General features: G+C 54.5%; 1 protein-coding gene across 2 annotated transcripts in view; it reads left to right on the forward strand.

Moving 5' to 3' along the window:
* Positions 1-2,984: 2,984 nt before the first annotated feature.
* GYPC (glycophorin C (Gerbich blood group)) overlaps positions 2,985-23,009 on the forward strand; it is a 36,546-nt gene continuing 16,521 nt past the window's right edge. The window contains exon 1 of one of the 2 annotated variants that reach the window (XM_008159445.3): positions 2,985-3,474. In XM_008159445.3, coding sequence (XP_008157667.3) covers positions 3,438-3,474 — 37 coding nt within the window. In that variant the 5' untranslated portion in view covers positions 2,985-3,437. Of the gene's footprint in view, positions 3,475-8,344; positions 8,350-23,009 lie in introns of those variants that run through there. The other variant, XM_054723102.1, reaches the window with a different exon arrangement.

Here is a 23,009-nt window from a genome sequence, read left to right on the forward strand (position 1 = left end):
GAAAGAGCAGGAACAAAATATTCACCTAAAAGAACTTGCAATTTATAAATGAGCCTGACAGTATACTCAACCTTGCTAGTAATCAAGAAAGTGCAAACAAATAATTTCAAATGTTTGTCATCTACATAAATTATTTTTTACTTAAAATCTAATGCTTAATTCTGGCAAGAGGCTCTGAAGTGAGCCTTGGTACATCTCATCGTTGATTGCTGAGAATATAAATTGCTGCAGCCACAACCCAGGAATGCATCCAAGTTTGAAACACTCCTAACCTTTGACCCAGTAATTTCATTGTTGGAACACAGGCTAACAAAAAAAACATGAAATACAGATATTTACGCTCACATGCTTTATTACGGCACAGTTTAACTGGCAAAGGAAAGGAAACAACTAGGTAATTACAACAAATTAAAGAGCTTCTACCCTTCCATGTGGGAGAATGGTTGTGGCATAATGTTCGGTAGCAAAAGCTCAGCACTCAAAAGCGTACGTTCAGGAAAATCTCAGTTGTATAAAGCAAATGTCCCAAACACGTACGCCAGCTTGAGATAAACATCCCTTATTGTGCTGGAGGTTATGAGCAGTTGTTGGGGTTTGTTTTTCTTCTCTCCACTTGATTTTCTACACAGAGAGCACCTGTTACTTTGATGAAGGGCAAAAGTTTTAGAGAACCCACCCCCGCCTGGAGAGCTCACAGCCAGAGGACAGAGCCCCTCCCAAGAGGGGCAGCCCTGGGCGTGTTGGTTTGGGTGGGGATAAGGCAGGGTGAGACCCCGCCCCTGGGCAGCCCCTGCCGGCAGTGCTGGGGAGGAGCACACAGTTCCCGGGGCTCCACCACACCTCTCACCCCTTGGAGGGCTCCGCAGCTCCTCCCCGCCGTCCTGTGGCCCCACAGAGCCGCCAGCGCTGTCCAGCCCTCCCTGCAGCCTCGTCAGGTTGTCTCTGCTGCCACCCAGTCTCCTCACTTTTAAAAATGGGCCTTGACAGTATCCTCTTTGACGGTCTTTATGGGAATTCAATGAGACAAGAACTGTTTTATTGTTACAAAATAGAGCTGAGTTCTTTCTACTCCATTAATAAATACCCAACACAGAAACACACTAAAAACGCATTTCAGATAAATATAATCTAATTTTTCTTAGAATTACTTACCTTTTTAAAATAGCCTTCATTTCTGTAAAATTAGACACTTCCATGGTTAAATCTCCTAAAATACATCCAACATTTCCCTACTAGTTAAACTACTCACTCAGCGGTACTTACCTTCTTTTCAGACGGCCTGAGGTCCTTGCTGTAACCCCAGGGCGGCCCTGGTGAAGAAGGGGACCCACTGCATAATACCATGAGCCCCAGGTGCCAGGGAAGCAGTGTATTATCCCAATAATTAACTGCCATCTGATCAACTGCTACTCACCTCACCCTCACCTGGCAGCGGGCTCCGGTTTCACAGAGGAGAAAATGGAGGCTCAGAGAAGTTAAGTAAAATGCTGAAGGGTACCCAGCTCCAAGGCAGTGAAGCTAAACCCAGACGGAGCCCATGGAGCCCGGCGCCTGGGCTCCTGGACTGCCCGGCGCCATCGCACCCCCATTCCTGGCGGGGGCCCAGAGGCTCTGGCGGGTAGTGAATGTTACTTGGCTCTGACCTCCCATCTCTACGGTTTGTCGAGCTTTAGACTGTGGTCAGTTAGTTACTTTGGTTTTTGGCGTCCCCTCTCTAAGGAATTCTCGTTACGTTTTGGTGTTTTTAACCTGTCCTAGTCTGAGAAATTAACTAAGCACGTTTCTTCTGATTGTCTAAAGGCCAGCGGGCTGTGAGCCTCTGAGAAGTCCTCCCAATGTGAGCCGTGACCCCTGGGGACTTGTTCTTGGTCACCCTGCGGGTCTTTGCCTGCCTTCCAGCTCCCCAGCTGTGTTTCTGATCACTGAAGTTGTTTAATTTGTGAACTCTGACCCAAGGGATATTCTTATCCAACACAGACCTACATGCATTACAAAGCAAAATGTGAAACTATTACAGTCATTGTTGCTGGCTTCTTCAAGCGGCTTTCCTACCTACCCATCCCCACTTCCCTCCCCTCCCCGCCCCCCCCCCCCCCCCCCCCCACACACACACACACCGCTATTTAGAGGCACTGTCTCTGTAAAACTCTGGAATGGCAGGTTCTTGTCTCCATGTCAGAGACAAGGAACACAGACACCTCCATGCACAAATCCAAGGTGCCCACACCTGGCCAGGGGCGTTCTGCACGGTTCCCTGGAGTCCACATGGGCATGGCCTGCACGGAAGATTTATCAGCAGTTGCGGTGCTTCCTTATAGAACTAAAGAGACTTATGACCACGCCCCCACTGTCAGACAGTCCTCACAGTGATGCTGGAGCTGGCCCGCCCGGGGGGCGCTGGGCAGGCATCTGCGCGGCACACCTCCAGGGGCAGCCTGCTGTGTTCAACAAGGACGGTCCTCCCACGGACGGAGGGACGCACACCTTGTGCCGACAGCTGGAACCGTCCCCGGGGTTGCAGAGGGAAAGGGGTTCCCAGCAGTGCGTGGAGGACTGCTGGGTAAACCGCATGGAAATCCCCACACACAGGGAGGCTCAGACGTCAGAAGGGAGAAGTACAGGGTGTCTCCTGGGGCTGCGATTTAACACCAGGGCGACACGTGTAAGGCCCCTTCCTCTTTCTCTGGGCGTTGGAGAATACCGCTGCATTTAACACAACATTCTTGGGGGGCTCCATTAAACCAACCAGTGTGCCGAAATCCAAGGGGAGTGTTTCATTGTCTAAGTAAAGTGAATTTCCCACAAACTTCCACTCTGCCTGGAAGCCCAGACGAAAGTGATCCAATGAAAGCCCATGGCCTTTGCCCAGCCATCCTTTTTGCTGCGAATCCTTCCCAAACGTTAGTCGGTGAATTGGGACAGCGCCCCCAACGGGCCAGCAGGCAAGAACGCTCCTGGCCGGAACGCCTAGGCTGCGAGGGGCCGCCCTCGGGGGCAGAGCAGCCAAAATGCACGCGCAGGTCTGTCCCTACTTGGTCACCGTCCCGACCCAGGCCGGGCAGGCCTGCTCACATCTGGGAGCGTCTCCGCCCACGGGGGCCTCTCCGCCACAGCCCGGCGCCTGCCGGTGCAGGGGACACAGCACTTAGAAAACCCGGACTCCGGCGCAGGAAAGTTGGCGCTGGGAAGAGTTCAGAAGTGGGCGGGAGCGCATTTTTTTAAAAAAGGGTGGAAACCCCACCAGCCAAGTCTGCAGAAAAAGTAAATGAAGTCTGCCTATCTGGGCCGGAGCCCCTCCCCTCGGCCCGCGCACAGGAGCCGACCCAGGGCCGCTTCCTCTGGCTGCGGAGGGTCAGCGCAGGCCCCGCGACCCCGCACCGCTCCGCCGGCCCCTCGGCCCCTGCGCGCCGCGACGGGACCCTCCCCGGCCATCGCCGATGAGCAGCCTCAACGCCACTTCGCCTGACCCCCCCGGTGAGTACCCGCCGCGGGCGGGGTCCGCGGGGTCCGGCCCAACTCCAGCCCGGGCCGGACCGGGGCGCAGGGGCCGAGCCGCGGCCCAGGACGCGGGGCACGGCCGTTCCCTGCCGGACTCGGTGGACGAGGTGCCCGCCGGGTTCAGGCCGAACCCCGCGCCGTCCCGAGGCTCGCGGCGCCCGGTCGCACGGAGGAGTTCCCAGTCCCGCGCCCGGAGGGACCCTGCCCCCGCCCCTACCCCCACCCTGGAGGGGGACTCGGAGCTCCCGGACCCTTGCGCGGGCTCTGCGCCTCCGCTCCACCCTGACGCCCGGCAGTGTGCACCCCGCCCCCCAACACACACCCCGGCGCGCGGGGTCCCGCCTCGAGCCCCGACCTTGGCGCGCGGACTGTGCGCCCCGGGCCTGGAGAGGCCTCCGCACGCCCCGCCATCGCGTCTGCTCGGTTTATTTCTTCGCGTGCTGGTGGGGAAGTATCTGGCGGGAACTTGCCCCTAAAAGAGTAAGTAAGTGCCTTCCTAGGCGAAGAGGCGGAGGTTAAGAAAGTCACAAGCTGTTGCTAGGCCGCCCAGGCCGGACGTGGGCTCGTTTGGAGGAAACCCCGGGCCAGCCCACCATCCCTGTACTTGCTCTCAGGTCCTGTCTGGTTTGGGGCCGGACTGAGAGATGGCGAGGGGAGCGCTCGCCTCCACCATGACTTCAGTGGTTTGTCATGTCCCACGCACGGCCTGTTTCTTTTAGAGACCCGCGCGTTTTGTTGCTGACAGGAAATCATACACCCTGCAATTCACTGGGAGGCTGTTCAGAAACATTTGTGGGCTGTGCAATAAAAACTACACGTGTATTTATAAAAAGAATGAATGTGTATCCCTCTTACCCCAACCCTGGCCAAGTCATTAGAAACTGTGAGGGAATAAACATTCTGAGTCTATAATGTAATCATGTCGGGTCATTGATATGGTAACGATACGGGTATTGGTGACACCCGCTCATTTTAAAACCCAGGTGGCTGTGAAGGCTTAGGGGCCAGCCCAGGTGGGTGTGTGGCCAGGTCTGTGTCTGTGTACTGTGGCCTCTGTGTGCACGTGGCTGGCTCAGCTGGGTCCGGGCACGCACAGAGTGGGGTCACAGTGGGAGCCTGGGTGCCTGTATTAGCATCACGTGTGCCACTTCGTAGCCAAGGACAGACCCGAGGCAAGCCACCTTCTTAGCCACAGTTTTATCATCTGCAAAATGGGAACATAAAATATTCCTCATTGGGTTGTGAGAATTCAGTGTGTGTCAGTGGCTCAGCACAGAGACGGGCGCATACGAAGTGTGAGATAAATGTCAGGCATCTTTGTTCGTGTTGAAACTGTAGAGTGTGTGTATGTCAAGAAAGACACTACTGAGCTCGTGGGGGGGTGGGGGGGAGGGCGGCGCGCTAGGATTTAGGGGACAGAACAACCGTAATCATCCCGGTCAGGTGCTGCCGAAGTGCAGACCCGCGGACAGACAGGCCCTGTCGGCAGAGGCCAGGCTGGCCTGCCCCCGAGCTCAGCCCGGCCCGCCCCCAGCAGTTTTCTGGAATTCAAGTTTCAGACCTTGACCAATGGCTGCAAACACCGCCCTTCTGGAACGGATGGGGATGCAGCCCCTACTTGCACACCATTCCAGATTTCCCTCAGGACTTGTTTGCTGGCAGGCTGTCTGCTGTGGGAGAACCCTGGGGCCCTATTTCTTGCTGCTAACTCGGGCAGGATGTCTCAGTTTACATCACTATTCCTCAGAACTGGAGGTTAGAATGGAGAGGACCCGCTACCCCCTCGCACCCCGCACCCCGCCCCTCAGGCCATGCCTGCCCTACCCAGCTGGGCTCCCGGCAGCTCAGAGGCCACAGTATTGCAAATGAGTTCTGTGCGGAACTCCATTGCCTTGCCCTTGGATGAAAGAGGTCAACGCTCAGTAAGGAGATGGCCAGGTTTGGCAGCCCGTGGAGAATGTGCTGCCTCAGACAGAGCAGAAAGGTTGGGAAACTCTCAGGATATTATCTCACTTCACCCTGAGCAGCCTCGCGGGAGGCATTCTTATCTCCATTCTGCACGTGATGACTGAAACTGGAGCGGTGATGTGGTTGCTGGGAGCCAAGGCCGGGCGACGGGGAGCCGCTCACAGAGGCAGGTTTCCCGGGCTCAGCCCCGCTCCGCCTGCATGCCAGGCGCCTTGCTAGGGCCTTCGGTGCTGTTAGAGAGACCCACAAAAATATGTGTTTCCTTTAAACTCGAAAAGGAAAAAGTGAACTTTTAGGACTAAGCGTTACATTTTTTATACCAATGCCACTGTAAGAAACAACTTTTAATAACTGGGGAGAGAAGGGACCGGTGAAGGCAAAGCACCCAGGCTGATGAAGGTCACACTTGCGGTCCATCAAGGCCAAAGAGCTGGATGCCTGTTGGTCCCCAGACTGTCGCTCTCCCACCGGACCCTGCCTGCTCCTTGGGCTCTGCTGCCTCCGCGGGCTGCCCCTCCTCCAGCCCTCACACTCCTTCCCCAGCAGGCCTGCTCACACTCCTTCCCCAGCAGGCCTGCTCACACTCCTTCCCCAGCAGGCCTGCTCACACTCCTTCCCCGGGAAGCCTGCTCACACTCCTTCCCCGGCAGGCCTGCTCACACTCCTTCCCCAGCAGGCCTGCTCACACTCCTTCCCCGGGAAGCCTGCTCACACTCCTTCCCCAGCAGTCCTGCTCACACTCCTTCCCCGGCAGGCCTGCTCACACTCCTTCCCTGGCAGGCCTGCCCAGTACATGTGACTCCTGGGCTGGCCATATGTGGTGGCTGCTCTTGTTCCTGCCTCTCCTGCCCTAGAAAGAGTCACGGAGTCAAAGTAAATGCTCCAGGACACCCAGGACTCTCTCTCTCTCTCTCTCTGCCTCTGCCTCTGTCCCTATCTCTACCTCTGTTTCTCTCTCTGTCTTTATCTCTGTCTCTTTCTTTCTCTTACTCTCGGCTTTTTAAGGTAGGAAATTGGGCTGCTCATCAATTAAAAGGTTAAAAACAAGTTTTCTTTGCCGGTGTCATTACTATGGAAGCAATTCATGCTCCTTGTAGAAAGACGCATACGAGACAAGGGGAAGGATGAAGGAAGATGCTTTCCAGAGCAGGGTGATTTCGGGTACTCAGGTGAGGGCGTGGAGACCATTCAGAGGGAGGCCTGGGCAGAGATAGAGACGGGGCCTCAGTGGAAAGAGGCCCCGCAGAGGGCGCCGAGGGGAGCCGTGCAGAGCCTGCTGGAGCGGCACTGGTCGCTCTGGATTGGGGTGCAGGCCGTGGTGTGGGTCTTCGCCCAGGCGCCGGGGCAGGCTGGTGAGTAGTGTGGGGCTACTCCACACCCACGGGGCTGCACATGGGACAGGGATGCGATACTGTTAATGCCGGTGGCAATACTGAAACTGACGTTCAAAGAGCTCATTTCCCAGGGCCTCGCTGCATCCCCGGCACTGTCAGCCCTGAGCTGTCCCTCCGCCTCCGGGACATGGCGCACCATGACGGGGGGGGGGGCTGGCCATGTCCCTGTCCCTCTGCCCAGCTCCATGCAGCCCTGAGGTCACTCTCTGGCCTCAGAACAAACAACCCTTCTTTGTTCCCCCGCCTCTGCCACTTGTGCTGGTCCTGCCCTCCGCCAGCCCCACCTGTGGGCCTCGCAGCTGCCATTGAGATGCTCAGAGAGGCCCGGGGCCGCTGTGCCTGCGGGTCCTGCCAGCTGAGGCCACCCCCCACGCAGTTCCTCTCCGCTGGGCAGGCGGTGGGTAGCTGCCCCTCAGGGGCACACAGGGCCACAGCAGGGAATAATGCCCCACAGTTGTGGGGCCGCCTCCACAGAGCCGCCCTGGGAGCTCTGTCTGTTGTTGAGATCTCCCACGCGGGGCCTGGGCCTGGAGGCGCGTTACACTTCGCTGACACTTTCAAGTCGGTTTCCTGCCTTCATTCAGGAGCTACCCGCCTCTGACAGGGCAATAAAGTGGAGCTCAGACGAGTAACTTTACGTGTGAGAGTCACACAGCCAGGCGTAGGAGGTGGGCAAGACTGGACGGGGCTCTGGTAACCTTGGGGGCACTGTTTGTGCCACAGAAACTCAGTCATCAGGCTGTTAGTGGGGTTCAGGATGGAATGACGCTGAGGATGCTGGGACTGCCTGTCACCAAAGAGAAGAAACTGTGACATTAACCCTACGTTACCCGTACCTCTCTGCCCTACACACACCCACACATGTGCACAGGCATTCACACATACAGGCACAGACACATACTCATACACACATGCACACAGGCACTCACCGCACACACATACAGTCATGGACACACACATGCATGCAAGGCACTCACACATGCACACATGTGCACATACATGCATATGCATGCATGCACACATACATGTATGGATGCATGCATGTATGTGCACCGACACGCATACTGGCACTTATACACACGTGTGTACGCGCCGGGTACATACATGTGCACCAGCACACACACATGTGCACATACACACGGACGTGGACATGTGCACATGCACGCACGCACATATACGGACATGGGTACATACACACATGCACATGGGCACTCACACATACGTGCACACACATGCAGACACACGTGCACACATACAGGCATGGACACAGACATACAGGCACGGCACATACATGCACACAGGCACTCACATACACACACATGCACACACACACACACACGGGAATGCACACCCATATGCCCCTTACCACTTCCTTGCATTTCTCAGTGACAGACCGTGAGCCCATGTTCAAGGCAGAGCAGCGCTCTCTTAGGAGTCTAGTTTGCTCTGGAGCACAGCAGGCAGGTCTATGGGGCCTACTGACCCCCCCCCCACCATCGCCGACCCCCGCCCCCCAGAGGCAACGGAAGCAATGGAGGGACTGCTGCCTACAGCGTCATTGGCCTTAGGTATGCTTTTCAGCTTCTCTCTGCAGCATCATTTCCCAGGCACCACCCGTCTCTACCTCAGTCTGGGGCGTCCGCAGTGTGCCCGGCTGTCGGCGCTGCGTTCTCCAAGCCCCTCTGTCTGATCTCACCTGAGCCAGACCCCACAGCCGCGTGGCAGACAGGGGCACGCACACAGGTTGGGGGTTCAGCGAGGTAGTTTGGGTTATTTTAGGGTGGGGCTCAGCATTGCCTCTCCCTTCCATTCCCTCCTTGAACCCACCCCAAGTCTATTCACGAAGACAGTGATCTGTTAGTGAGGCTGTTACTCAGTCGGCCTTCCCTCTGGCAGGGAACCTTGAAGCACGACCGGGTGCCAGGAGTTAAATTCTGGGGCACTTTCCAGATTTGACCCTATACACACCCCTCTTCACTCCCAGCCCATCACACGACAGGGGTCCTTTCGTAAGTCCCAAGTTTCCAGTGACCCCTTGGGTAGCAGGTGACACAAGCCAGGAGCCCACAGCTCTCCGTGCACTTCTGGGGAACCCAGTGCAGAGGGCCGCCTTCGACCCCACATCCAGGCTGGTGCCTTTGAGTGCGACCAGTGAGTGCCTCCTGTTGTGAGCAGGGCGACCCCACATCCAGGCTGGTGCCTTTGAGTGTGACCAGTGAGTGCCTCCTGTTGTGAGCAGGGCCACCCCACATCCAGGCTGGTGCCTTTGAGTGTGACCAGTGAGTGCCTCCTGTTGTGAGCAGGGCCACCCCACATCCAGGCTGGTGCCTTTGAGTGTGACCAGTGAGTGCCTCCTGTGAGCAGGGCCACCCCACATCCAGGCTGGTGCCTTTGAGTGTGACCAGTGAGTGCCTCCTGTGAGCAGGGCTGCAGAGGAGACCCGGGCACAGGCTGTGCCTTCACAGGGTCTGCGGCCTCATGGGGCGGCAGCAAAACCAGGAACAGCAGAGGCGAAGGGGTGCAAGCACCATTCACAGCCACTTGGTCCTCCGGGCCAGGGGCCACAGCTGGCTGGTCCCCTCAGGAATGAAGGCACCTCCAGAAGAATGGCTTCCCTCCTGGGGTCCCCACTCCACCAAAATGGTGTCACAGCTACAGGTTTCCACTGCAGTGATTTTAATCAGAAATGACATTTCTACTAAATAAATTCTCGGATAAAGTCTGCAAATACAGGCGACAGAAGCCCCTCTGACGCGGCTGCGTGGGAGTGAGCGCCAGGTGACCGCACTCCCAGGGCCCCGTCCTGGCTCCCCTACCGTCACCTCTGGACACGGGCTTTCACGGCACCATGTTTGCGAGCTCCTGCCGGGCGCCTTCTGGAATGGCTGCCCGAGGCCCCGTCGCTCTGTTCTGCTGCCCGAGATGGTGCTCTGGGGCTTGGACCTCAAGGACCCTCCGCACTGGACATTCCATCCTGTGAGGCCACCGCGTGCTCTCTCATTGGGGTGCAGCGTGTGCCGTAGCCAGCTCGCAGTGTGCACCCCGCTGTCCATCTTTAGCAGCTAATCCCATGAGAAAAGCTCTTACCAAACTTCGGGAACCCTAAGGCTCCAGGAAGGCAATCTGAGAAGTTGGAAAGGAAACTGGATGGAAAATTTTACCATGAAACCATCTCCCTACACATGCTTACTATCCACCATGTACCTCCCAGGCCCGTCAGTGGACACGCAGAGTGTTACAGTGTGCCCCCCGTCCTCCGACCCGGGGGTGGAGGAGGAGACAGCGGACCGCAGGACCCCTGCCCTCGAAGCATCGCTGGGCTCTTGGGCACCAAGGCGCACACCATGGCAGGGATCAAAAGCATCCAGTCCTCCAGGTGGGAAATTTCCTAGCGAATGATTTCAGCTTCCAGATCGAAATGCCCGAGTCATGTGATTGTTCACTGAAAGAGCTAAAGAGATATCCACGTGTTTAAAGAACAAGTTCAGATAATGTAACCTCCAAATATAAACCGAGACCTAATGCTAGCTGATACTGATGGCTAGTTTTAAATGGTGGTGGGTTTCTCCTCAGCTAGATGGAGTTTTCTCTTGTTGGGCTGAGATTCTGTGCTGAAGGAGCAGACAGTGATCAGGGCTGCTGTGGAGAATGGCCTAACACCAGGGAATGACTAAGTAGAGCAAGTGGCAAGGATGTAAAAATAGGACAAACTGTGGGCATGCACGGGTGCTCACTATGGACGGGGCTGGGCTGGCCTGTCACAGGTGCCAGGAAATGTGAGCTGGGCAGGCCCTGGCCGCCAGCCATCCCTGCCCTGTCCCTGTCCCTGTCCCTGTGAGCTGGGTCTGCAGGCCACGCCTCTGCCTCAGGACACAGGATTTGGTTGTGAATGGCAGGGCTGTGACTTGAGCCCAAGTGGTCAACCCCTTGGCCATCTCTTAGCCCTGCACACCCACCTTTCACGTGGGCAGGAAATGGGGAGTGGGCAGGAATTGGGGAGTGGGCAGGAGATGGGGAGTGGGCAGGAATTGGGGAGTGGGCAGGAAATGGGGAGTGGGCAGGAAATGGGGAGTTTCAGCATGGAGCAGTCTCCTTTCACAGGAGGAGTAAGAGCGTTTTAACTCCTTCCATTCACACCAGGCTTTGGGGATCACCCCCAGGCCATCGCCTGTTAAGAGTAGTGGAGCTTCTGAAAGACCTTCTAGAACATGCTATTTCAAAGCAACTCATTTGCGTGAAAAGGTGTTGGTTGCTCACTGAGAAAACAAACAAGGCTGAGACAGTCCAAGCTTGTCTTTAAGACATTTCAGTCCAAGGCAGAGATGAGATCCGTGGTTTCCTTCAGAGTCCACGGCCCTTGAGGCTGCTCCCCTTCAGGGCGCTCCTGGGCCACTCATTTCCTCATTTGCTCTCTGCCCCCACCTCTTCACTGTCTTCCCCTGCCCCATCCCCCATATCTTGCCCTCCTTGCCCCTTGGCTGGGGGGACAGAGGGTTACTGTCTGACCTCTCAATGCCCTGCCTCCTGCCTCTGGGTCCTCGGGGCTCTTTGAGCTCCCAGTGGGGCCGACCCCACGGGTTAATGAGCAGAGGGTGGTGTTCGCCTTGGCCTTAGTTCCTGGTGTGTTTTCTGAGCCAACAGCCTCCATCGGGCTCCATCCTGCTGCAAAAGCGCTGCCCGGATCCCCTCCAGCCTCCCTGGGCCAGACCACTTGTCCTCTTCTGGGACTTGACGGCCTGGAGCTCGGGATTTCCTGGGCAGTCCCTCTGTGACAGGGCCACACCCATCAGTGGGGTTGGCTGAGACGTCCCAGGGGCTGGGGCCACAGGCTGCACCAGCACAGATGGCCTGGACATTGCACAGGCTTTAGGTCAGAGGCAGACTCACCAGGCCGCCTTGCCAGCTGCTGTGTCAGCTCCAGCACTAACCAGTGAGGGTGGCCTCGGGATTGACTTCACCCACGTTGGCCTCTACGACCCTGGGGTCCTCACAGCCTCATGGGCTGCAGTGGGCCCAGGTGCAGCTGGACTTCAACCCGTAGCAGGTGGGCGCGGACATGGACAGTGTCCTGTGTTCTAACGTCACGTGGGTTAAAAGTGCAGGTTTCGGGTATGACAGACCTGTGTTCAAGGTGCACATAAGCCACTCGGTGGTCCCGAGCTTCTGGCCCTTAAATGCGAAGGTGCAGGTCAGGGCTGGGGAACCTCTGGCCCGAGGGCCATATAAGGCCCTTGAAATAATTTGGTCTGGCCCTGCCAAGGCATTAGGGGTGAGTTAATTAAATGTTTGGCCAAATATATCAGGCTAATTTTTAAGTTGATAATTTGTATGGCCTTTGAATGATGTTATAAATATCCAAATGGCCCTTGGCAGGAAAAAGGTTCCCCACCCCTGGTGTAGGTGAAGGCCCAGGCCTCGCTGGGGCAAGCACTCAGCAAATGTTAGCCTGAGAGGAGAGAGACCCACTTACACAGAGACTTACATGGGGGCCTGCAACTAAGGCCCACAGGCCGAATTCAGCCTGCAACCTCCTTTTATAAATAAAGTTTTATTGGACACAGTTGCACCCATTGTTTATGTGTCTATGACTGCTTTCATGTAAGAAAGGCAGAGTTGTCACAAAGAACTTATGTGCCACCACGCATAAACTGTTTACTATGTGCCCTTTATGAAAAACATTTCTGACTGCCCTAGCCAGTTTGCTCAGTGGTCAGAGTGACGGCCTGCAGACTGTAGTGTCGTAGGTTTGATTCCGGTCAAGGGCACGTACCTCAGTTGCAGGCTTAATCCCCAGTCCTAGGTTGCAGGAAGCAACCAATCGATGTGTCTCTCTCACATCAATGTTTCTCTCTGTCTCTCCCTCTCCCTCCACTCTCCCTAAAAATCAATGGAAAAAATACCATCCAGTGAGGATTAACAACAAAAAAAAGTTTGCCAACTTCTGACTTAAACCAACAGGAGAATTCTCATGGTTCCACTTCTGGCCTGAGCCCACCTGGCCCCGTTGCACCTCTCTTTGGGAACACCATGGCTTCATGGATGGACAAGAAGCCATGGGAAAGACCCGCCGCCGAGGTCAGGGACCCGGCAGAGGCAGGGAGGCCCACTTGGGTCCGGCCGGGCACAGGTGATGCGCCTTGGTTCCCGTGACTTGATCTTCCCAGATGGCCAAAGGGGAGGGTCCTCCTTGTAGTCTCTCTCTTGACCTCCTGTCACTGCCTCTGCAATACAGGCACTTGGGGCCCCACTGCTGACCAGCAGAGAGCCCTCACCTCAGCCGGGCAGGGTGGGAAGAATAGCCACTCATGGGACAGGCTCTCCCTGGCCTTCAGCTAGAGAGCCAGCCTGCTCACCGTGCCTTCAAAGAGCCGGGCCTCTCACCCGGAGTCCAGGCAAGGGGATATCCCACCCCACATGGCGCTGTCAGGCCAGGGCACCGCACCTAACCACTGGGCCCTCCCCCCTCTTCTCGGGTTTGGAGATGGAGACTCGTGGGAAGAAGTGTGTCCGATTTGACCAGTTATAAAATGGTGGGCCCTGAGTCCGACCCTGGTGTATCTGCATCTGTGCCCCGTCCTTTGCCTCTGCCCCTGGCACCAGCAAGCTAGTGGCCCAGGAGTCACAGCCCATGCACATCTATTGAGCACCAACTGCGTGTCAGTCCTGGTTGAGGTCCCGAAGGGGAGCGCACGTTCTGGTGGGAGGGACAGGTGGACACAGAGATGTGGGTGTAATGCGCACTTGTCAGCTGGTGCTAATCAAGCGAGGAAGGGAGACAGAGGAGGCCACGGGGGGCGAGGGGTCTCATTTTCAGAGCACGGCCACAGAAGCCTCCATTCGGGGACGTGATGTTTTAGAAAAACCGGAAGGAAGCCAGGAGCCAACACCAGGCTTTCTGAGAGAAGACATGGGAGCAGAGAGCACAGCCAGCGCACAGGCCCTGAGTCAGGAGGAGGCCATGTGGCGGGGGAGCAGGGGGAAAGAGGAAACCAGGAGATGAAGTCAGACAAGTGAGGTGGCAGAGAGCTCATTCAGCTGCTGGAGCTGCTGGGATTCCATCCTCCTCCTGCGCTGTGGGTCCTCCACGCCCCTGTTCATGACCTCTGGGAGGCTCGTGACCCTGAGAGAGGAGCCCCTCAGCATCTCAGCTAACCTCTAGCGAGGGGCTGCGAGCTGGGCCCTGGGCCCGCCTTGTGGTGGGAGCGGAGGGGGAGGAAGAGATGGTGGAGGACTCCTGAGGAGTGCCTGAGAGATGGCTTAGCCGTGGGTATGGACACACACACACACACACACACACACACACACACACACACGGAGGCGCCCCAATGTCAGCCCGAATGTCAGCGCCCTTAAAAAGCCAGCCTTCACTTTCAGCTCAGCTGTGCCCTTCAGGCCCACGTGGAGGGTCTCCACGTGCTGGGGGGATGGGGGGTGCATGGGTGCCTGCCCTGAGCGCTGGCTGAGGTCAGCCCTTTGCCTCACAGGCGGCCGCCCGGCTTGACTGTCCGGGTGCAAGGGCGTTGTATTTCTTCCCTCCCCTTCGTTCCGCGGCTGGAAATGGCTTTCCCCCGGGCCTGCCTCTGATAAGGCCCAGGAGTGACGAGGGCAGAGCTAAACCTCTTATCAGGCAGCTGCAGGGGACCCGGGCCCGCTGGCAGGTCAGGTGCTGATAAGGGGGTCCTGGGCCCAGCCACTCACAGCTGATTTCTGAGGCCCGCACCTGGAGCCCAGCCCTCAGAATAGGGACCGGGAGACCAGGGAGCTTCACTGCCTGGGACACCAAGACAGGCTTCTGGTGGCCATAGCGATAGGACTGCGGAGTCACTGGGGACAACGGTTTGGCAGGGAGGGCTGATGGGGCAGCGGTCTCTACAGGGGCCTTCGGGCTGGCAGCGCGGCGGGGCGCTGAGCCTCCCACCCCACCGTGTATCGGGACTCCTGTGGGCTCTGCACCCGCTCAGGTGCCCTGCGAGGCACCCACTGCGTTTTATGGGCAGGACGCTGCGACTCGGAAATGGTAGGGCTTCGGGCGTTTTGTCCGACGTGTGGCCAGGTTTGCAGCCAGGTTTGCTGGCCCCTTGGCTGCCTCCCTCCCTCCTGGGAGCTCCGATTGGAAGGAGATCAAAGAACTGATCCCCCGCTCGCCACCATGCACACCACACACACCCTACTTAAAGGCAGAAATCCTACCTTCAAAAGTTAACTCCTTTTCCTTTAGGCCTGGGTCACTGTGAACTTCCTCCCCTTAGAGTAGGACAGACTGGGTTAGCGGGCGCTTGAGCACCTAGTAGGTGCTAGGTTATCCCATCTGTACAATGGGCCTCTCTGACCTTAGTTATCCAATCTGTACAATGGGCCTCTCTGACCTTAGTTATCCAATCTGTACAATGGGCCTCTCTGACCTTAGTTATCCCGTCTGTACAATGGGCCTCTCTGACCTTAGTTATCCCATCTGTACAATGGGCCTCTCTGACCTTAGTTATCCCGTCTGTACAATGGGCCTCTCTGACCTTAGTTATCCCATCTGTACAATGGGCCTCTCTGACCTTAGTTATCCCGTCTGTACAATGGGCCTCTCTGACCTTAGTTATCCAATCTGTACAATGGGCCTCTCTGACCTTAGTTATCCAATCTGTACAATGGGCCTCTCTGACCTTAGTTATCCAATCTGTACAATGGGCCTCTCTGACCTTAGTTATCCAATCTGTACAATGGGCCTCTCTGACCTTAGTTATCCCGTCTGTACAATGGGCCTCTCTGACCTTAGTTATCCCGTCTGTACAATGGGCCTCTCTGACCTTAGTTATCCCATCTGTACAATGGGCCTCTCTGACCTTAGTTATCCCATCTGTACAATGGGCCTCTCTGACCTTAGTTATCCCATCTGTACAATGGGCCTCTCTGACCTTAGTTATCCCATCTGTACAATGGGCCTCTCTGACCTTAGTTATCCCGTCTGTACAATGGGCCTCTCTGACCTTAGTTATCCAATCTGTACAATGGGCCTCTCTGACCTTAGTTATCCAATCTGTACAATGGGCCTCTCTGACCTTAGTTATCCCGTCTGTACAATGGGCCTCTCTGACCTTAGTTATCCAATCTGTACAATGGACCTCTCTGACCTTAGTTATCCAATCTGTACAATGGGCCTCTCTGACCTTAGTTATCCCGTCTGTACAATGGGCCTCTCTGACCTTAGTTATCCAATCTGTACAATGGGCCTCTCTGACCTTAGTTATCCCGTCTGTACAATGGGCCTCTCTGACCTTAGTTATCCCATCTGTACAATGGGCCTCTCTGACCTTAGTTATCCCGTCTGTACAATGGGCTGTTCATCCCTGCTTCACAGAGCTGTGCCCAGTGCACCCCAGAAACCACAGGTGGAGGGCACATCACCGCTGGCCAGCAGGACGCCATCACCAGCTCAGCTCACCCCGGGGGGCAGGGCAGGGCTGGGCCGCAGTGGGCAGCAGCGGGCCTGGGTTCGGGTGTGGGTTGCATCCTCACTCTGTCCTGGGAAAGTGATGCTCTCTCCGAGCCTGACTCTTCTCCTGTAAAAAGCAGGGGTGGAAGGACCTGCTGGCAGGGCTGCCTGGGATTTCAGCTAATGAGAGGCACCACAGACCGCGTTGCCCCACGGGAGCAGGTTTGCTGAGAAGCATCATCAGTGTGATAAGGTGCAGGGAAGCCCCAGCATGGAGCAGACCCATGAAAAGCAGCCAGCATGAGCCCAGCGACGCCTGGCTGCCCTCCGCCCAGCACACAGATGCATACAGAGGCCACGGGCCTCCAGACAGCAACCTTCCCACAGGGCAGGGCAGGCAGGGCCGCAGGGCACCCTGGCCAGTGACTGGAGCCTTTCCTGGAAGGTGCTGCCACCCAGAGGTGACCACAGGATGGTGCCGGGACTGAGTCCTGCCTTCAGAGGACCTGCTGGAGGGCCCAGACCTTGCGGGAAAAGCCAGCGGCATGCCAGGGCGGCATCTCTGACTCAAACCCCCAAACAGCACCACGCAGGCGGTCTGCCCTGAGAAGGAGACTGATCTCCAGGCCTGTGGTTGCAACTGAAATAACGAGAAATGTGACTCTCCCAGGCACCAAGGCTGGCAAATGCAGAAGCCAGAGAAAGGGCCGACTGAGGGCGGGCAAGAGGGCAGCCAGGGCGCTGCTCAGGTGAGCTGGTGGCTGGGAAGGCAGAAGGGGGCTTCTCACATCCCTTCCCTGAAATCAGTAAGAGCGTCGTTGAGTCATGAGAGTCGCGGGAGTAGCGCGTGTAACACACTGCAGTGTGCGAGGTAAGCACCGGAGGTGGTTTTGACCACCTAGCACCTACTAGGTGCTCAAGTGCATTGGTCTAGCGATGACGGCAGATGTCTGGATGACTTTTCTGCTGCATTTTCCTGAACTGAGGGAGCTTTCACTCAGTAAGCTTTTGATGACGACCTACTATGTGCCGGCCACACTGCAAAATGCTAGGACATCGGGAGGAAGATGCCACTGCCTTTCCCGCAATGACAGGAGTCCGCTCTGACATGTGTTAACGTAAAAAAAACATTGAAACCTGTGAAGAATTTTTGTGAGTTTATTTGAGCCAAACTGTCGACATATGCCGGGAAGCAGAACCTCAATGAATTGAGATAATGCTCCGGAGAATGGAGGGTTACATCTGTATTTGTACATTGCAATCAAAGGAAAGGGATGTAGGGGAGTTACATGAAATCCATTGGTGATAGATTAAGGAGGTGGGATAAAGCAAAGCGGGGAAACCTCTGGGATAGGGTAAAAAGGGAAATGGTGGACATGTGCTTCTTTTACAGAGATGGATACAGGTTAGCTTTACATAATTAACAGCTGATAATTAACTTGATAACAATAACCATGAGGGAATGTCCAGGTGCCATTTGTTGTGCCCTGAGGGGTCTGGAAAAAAGGGAAGTTACAAGTTACCCAGACATCTCACAGATATGTTATCTTAGAGGCAAAAAGGCAAACGGGCTCAGTAAAGATCTAAGTTGATCTTTGTCAGAGAAGATACTGGCCTAGGACATGACTACCCACTATAACCTGTTTGTAGTTAAATATTTAATTTTCAGACCATCCTTTGTGGTTATTTCAGGTCTCTGAGTTTGCAAGACTGCCACGCAGGCCTCCCCTGAGCTTGTCAGGTTAGCATGTGGCTCCTTTCGTCCACACATGTTGGATGAGTCTGTCCGCAGTGACAGGAGGTCACTCCTCCTGGAAGGTCAGAACAAACACCCCCTGTGGGTGGGAACTGGGCCAGTGTGGGTTGATGTGTGTGCATCCACCAGACAGACCGGAGTGGGCATTTCAGGCCAAGGGAACGGCATGAGCCAGCAGCCGGGAATGTGAAATAGAGGGAGTCCAGGTGATCTACATGGGTGTGACCCACAGGGGCTCCTGGGGGGCAGATGGGATGGGAACATGTGAGATGACATGTGGGAATCAGACTGGCTGTGCCTGTGGCTTTGGCTCCTGCCCGGGAGTGCTGTCCTCTGGTGTGCCCCTACTGGGAAACTCGCAGTCTATCTGGTGAGTTGACGAAAGGACTGAACAGTCTGTGGAGTTGGCATGTAAATTTTAGGACATATTTATACTAAAAAATAAATAAATTTTAAAGTGTTGTTGTTTCTCTCCACCTCAGATAGAACTGGGTTCCTGCATTTTATGTGGTAGCACCAGGAAGAGGGGCCCGGGGCACGGGTGTTTTTTAAAGGGTCCCATGTGATGCGAATGGACAGCCGGAGCTGAGAGCCATGAGCAAGTGGCTCCTGCTGCCGTAGCCGGCCCACCCCCCTGAGTCTCATGCAGGCGCCCAGCGGCAAAAACTTCTGCTTGGATGGGGCATTGCTAGTCTCACAAAGCCTTCCCGGGAAGCTTGCGTGACTGCCTGCTCACTCATCCCTTCCACCCCTCTCACAGAGGTCTCCCACGATGGTTGAAAACCGATTTTTACATAAATTTGAAAATCTGAAACATTAATTGTTAAATAATTTGAAAATTACTTTAAATAATGTGTGTAATTTAATAACTGAATATATTTAAATACAAAATAATAAATCATTATTCATAACCCTTCTATCACTCCCATCACACTGATGTCTTTCATCAACTTGTAATTATACTCTTGCCAGAACCTCGAATTCTCTAAACCTCAAGACTACCAGCCTTACCAGGTGTGCCTTCCTGGAACCCTGACCTCACGCCATACCTCCCTTGCCATGTCTACTATCCGCAGTTCTGTTGGTCTCTCATTCTTGGCAGGTCTCAAATGTTTTTTTAATCTTGGAAGAGAGAAGCCTTCCTTCTCTTCATCCCTGAATTTCTAGAGAATCCTTTTTTTTTCTTTTTCTGTAATCTCTCACCTGCTCACTTCCCACAGGAGAAGACCCAGATTCTCTAACCTGATCTTTAAGACTCTTCATTGCCCATTATTCACCAAGCAGATAAATAGTAAAGTTTATTAATGATATTGAATGAGGTAGTGATGGTAGGAGAAGTAATAAGACAAGAGAAAAAAAAAAGAGAGGGAAATAAACTCAAGATAGCTACTGGATTTAGTTATTCTTTTTTTTTTCCTTCCTTTAACTGAAACTGTAGCTTTTCTATTTCCCAAAACACAATTCAAAATAGTTATCTGAAAGGTGTAAAATTAAAAGAAAACCTGCATTTGTTTCAATATAAAAGCATTCATACTAAAAATAATAAGATTATTTGAAATCTGTTAGACTATGTGGTTTATCTGGCAGACCTTAATCCTGATACTCAAATGGAACTAACCCTACAGCTGGCAAATGTCTATTTGTTCACTCTGTTTTCACTCTGTTACTTGACCTGCTTAAGCAATTAGACACCAGTCTGACAGAATAGAAAACCGTGTTTGTACTTACCCTCCTGCCCCTAAAATTGTGTGTTAGGTTTCAGACCTGCTCTTGAAGTGCTGAGATCATGATGAGGAAGGTGGGCAAAGCCTCCTGGGTATAGGACTCACCGAAACCTGGGGCGTGATGAGCCAGTTCACCATCCTGCTGGTCACTGCACACCCACCAGCTGTCCAGCTTCAACCACGCCCCTACAGAATTCTAAGGTGAAACAAGTCTGAGCTTGTTGGCTTTTTCCGATTAGTCACCAGGGCGTTTGTCGTGTTCGATGAAAGAAACATTTAATTTAGATGGCAGTGGATTTGCATCAAGGGATTTCAAACTGACAGAGGAAGAGTTATGAATGTGTTTGTGGCGTCTTTGCTTTTGAAATATTAATGTGGGGGAAGTATCCCTCATTAGACCTGAGCTGGGGGCTGGGGCTTGGGGTTGGGGAGATGGAGCAGCAGTGTGCCTGGGTGATGTTGGGACATGGGTGTCATAGAGAAGCTGCTGTCCAGGAAAACAGGGAAGGGGGGGGTCAAAGGGTCCTGGGGCAGAGTAGTGAAAGAGACATGGCTTTTCCTCCCCAAGCTCAGAGGCAGCACAGGGCCTGGCGCCAGGGTCAGGCCACTTCCTGGCTCTGTTGTCTGATGCAAGATGAGGTGAATCTGTGATTTCCTGACGCTCCTTCCCTGTGCTGACACCCAGAGAACAGGGGAGGCTAACAGCACAGAGGGGGTGCTCAGGAAGCCCAACTGCCCAGCAATGAGCAAGCACGTCCCTCACCCAAGTCCCAGGAACTGGCCTCAGGCACCTCCCCACCTGAGGCCCTGTGTGAGGAAAGGTGGTGGTGACGGCGGGATGTGCCGTGTGTGTGTGCTGTGTGTCGTGATGTTGCTGTGTGTAGTGTATGTGTGTGGTGTGTGGTGTGTGGTGTGTATGTGTGTGGTGTGTGGCATATGGTGTGTAGCGTGTATGTGTGTGGTGTGTATGTGTGGGGTGTGTGAGGTGTATTGTGTGGTGTGTATGTGTGTGGTGTGTACATGTGGGGTGTATTGTGTGATGTGTGGTGTGTATGTGTGTGGTGTGTATGTGTGGGGTGTGTATGTGTGTGGTGTGTTTGTGTGTGGTATGTTTGTGTGTGGTGTGTATGTGTGGGGTGTATTGTGTGATGTGTGGTATGTATGTGTGTGGTGTGTACATGTGGGGTGTATTGTGTGATGTGTGGTGTGTATGTGTGTGGTGTGTATGTGTGGGGTGTATTGTGTGATGTGTGGTGTGTATGTGTGTGGTGTGTATGTGTGGGGTGTATTGTGTGAGGTGTGTGGAGGGGGTTGGGGACACCAGGACTCGCACTGTCTCTGTGTCACAGCCCAGGCTCCCTGAGCTGCACGGCAGGATGCCCTGGAGTGGGCTAAGATGATTTCCATAAAGAGCAGCTGGTTGATGTGCATCTGCCCTTCTTGTCACCACCCCCCCAAGCAATATACCCCCAATATTCACATTAAAATGCCCCCTCTCTTTGCTAGCACCCTTTCCAAACATGACTCCAACAGCAAAACCAAGTCATAGTAGTACCTCACAGTGTCAGCACTCCCATGTTGCTTATGAACTGCTGCCCTGTCTCTATGCACCCTCCCATGTCATCCTCACAGCCGCCCGTGGGGTGGGCCCCTCGGGGTCCCCTGCACAGGAAGGAATAGTGAGGCTCAGCACCCCTGCCCCGGGTGGGAGACGGCAGCATCCCTGTGGCCTCCCTCTGGCTCCCTGCCCCGGTGGCTCTCCTCCCTGCCAGGACCCTTCCCCGTCCTTCCTAAACGGGAGGTGCTGTGGTCTCTGGGTCACGGCCTCCGCTGGGCACGCGCTGCTGCTGTGTCTTCAGGATGCGAGCACTCAGGCCTCCCTGGGCTCCCGGAGGCTCCGAACCCACCTCCACTCCCTCACCTCCACGCTGGCCTCCCAGCAGGACACAGGGCTCTGCAGAGCCTGCCTGTCAAACTCGGGAAGGAAGAAGAAAACATTTTCCGCCTCCTGTTTGCCAACTGATGAGCCTTCTGGAAATCCAATAACAGAGCATGGCTAATTAAATCATCATTATTTACACGTGCAGCCTGATCGAGGACAGTTAGTCATGTAATTAGGTGCCTAATGGTGCTGAAAATGTAATTATATGATTGTTTAAGTGAATTCCCTCCTCCAGAGAAGAGGTCAGGATTAACCCACGTGATCCCACTGGAGAGCAGGGATCACAGAAGGCATGTCAATGTGACCCTGGCTACACAGAGGTCGAGTGGTGTGCACTTGAATCACATGTATGAGCACACATGCATAGGCTTGTATGCATGCACACACACACACATGCACGCACGTATGCAACACACACACATGATGTCAGCTTTACCTCTGTGTCCTTGGCATTCTAAGTAGACCTGCTATATATGGGGCTTAATGAGTGAGAGCCATTGACATCGCTGGGAGCTCAGTGTACATCTGAGACGTGACCATCTGACGGATGACTTGGAAAGTCGTGGGGCGGTGATTTATTGAACTTGAGAGATGCAGGTGTCTAGAAAAGAATAATGGTAAAAGAGTTAATCGGGACATGTCAGAGGGCCTTTATCCCGCATCACTAGTTCACGCCCCTCGCATCGTGTCAGGTGTTGAGGCATAAAATTCAGTCCCTGTCCTCTAGTAGCTAAAAAATCAGTGTGCAAAGCATTTTAATGGTGATTTGAACAAGTTGCTCAGCAAACTGCAGCCTGCAGATTAAATCTAGCCTTTGGCCTGTTTTGGTACAATCAACTAGATAAGAATGTTGTTTACATTTCTAAAGGATTGTATAAGACAAACAAACAGTTAAACAAAGAAGAATATACAGCAGAGACCATATGTGGCCTGTAAAGCCTACATTATTTGTGAAAAATCTTGCTGCTCCTGAAAGAATATGGGAAGAACCTTTGCACAAGTCAGGGAAGGCTTATTGGAGGAGGTGATGTCACCGGAACGCGATGGCTGATCAGGAGTTTGCAAAGGCCCAGAGTCCCTGTGGCAGGGCGAAGCACCACTGCCTGCCGGGAGCTTCCTCCAACTGCCCCACACGTGAGAAACAACACCAGAGCAGCTTAGAGGAGGCCTGAAATGACAGCTGTGAGAGTCCTAAGGTTCTGGAACTTGGACTAGGTCTTTAGCAGAAGGACCAACAGCCCTGCGGCCAGAGTGGCTGCCCTGCCCCGAAACTCCGAGGCCGTGGGAAGGGACAGACAACTCA

The sequence above is a fragment of the Eptesicus fuscus genome, chromosome 11 (genome assembly GCF_027574615.1).
Source record: "Eptesicus fuscus isolate TK198812 chromosome 11, DD_ASM_mEF_20220401, whole genome shotgun sequence".
NCBI classification, from domain to species: Eukaryota; Metazoa; Chordata; class Mammalia; order Chiroptera; family Vespertilionidae; genus Eptesicus; species Eptesicus fuscus.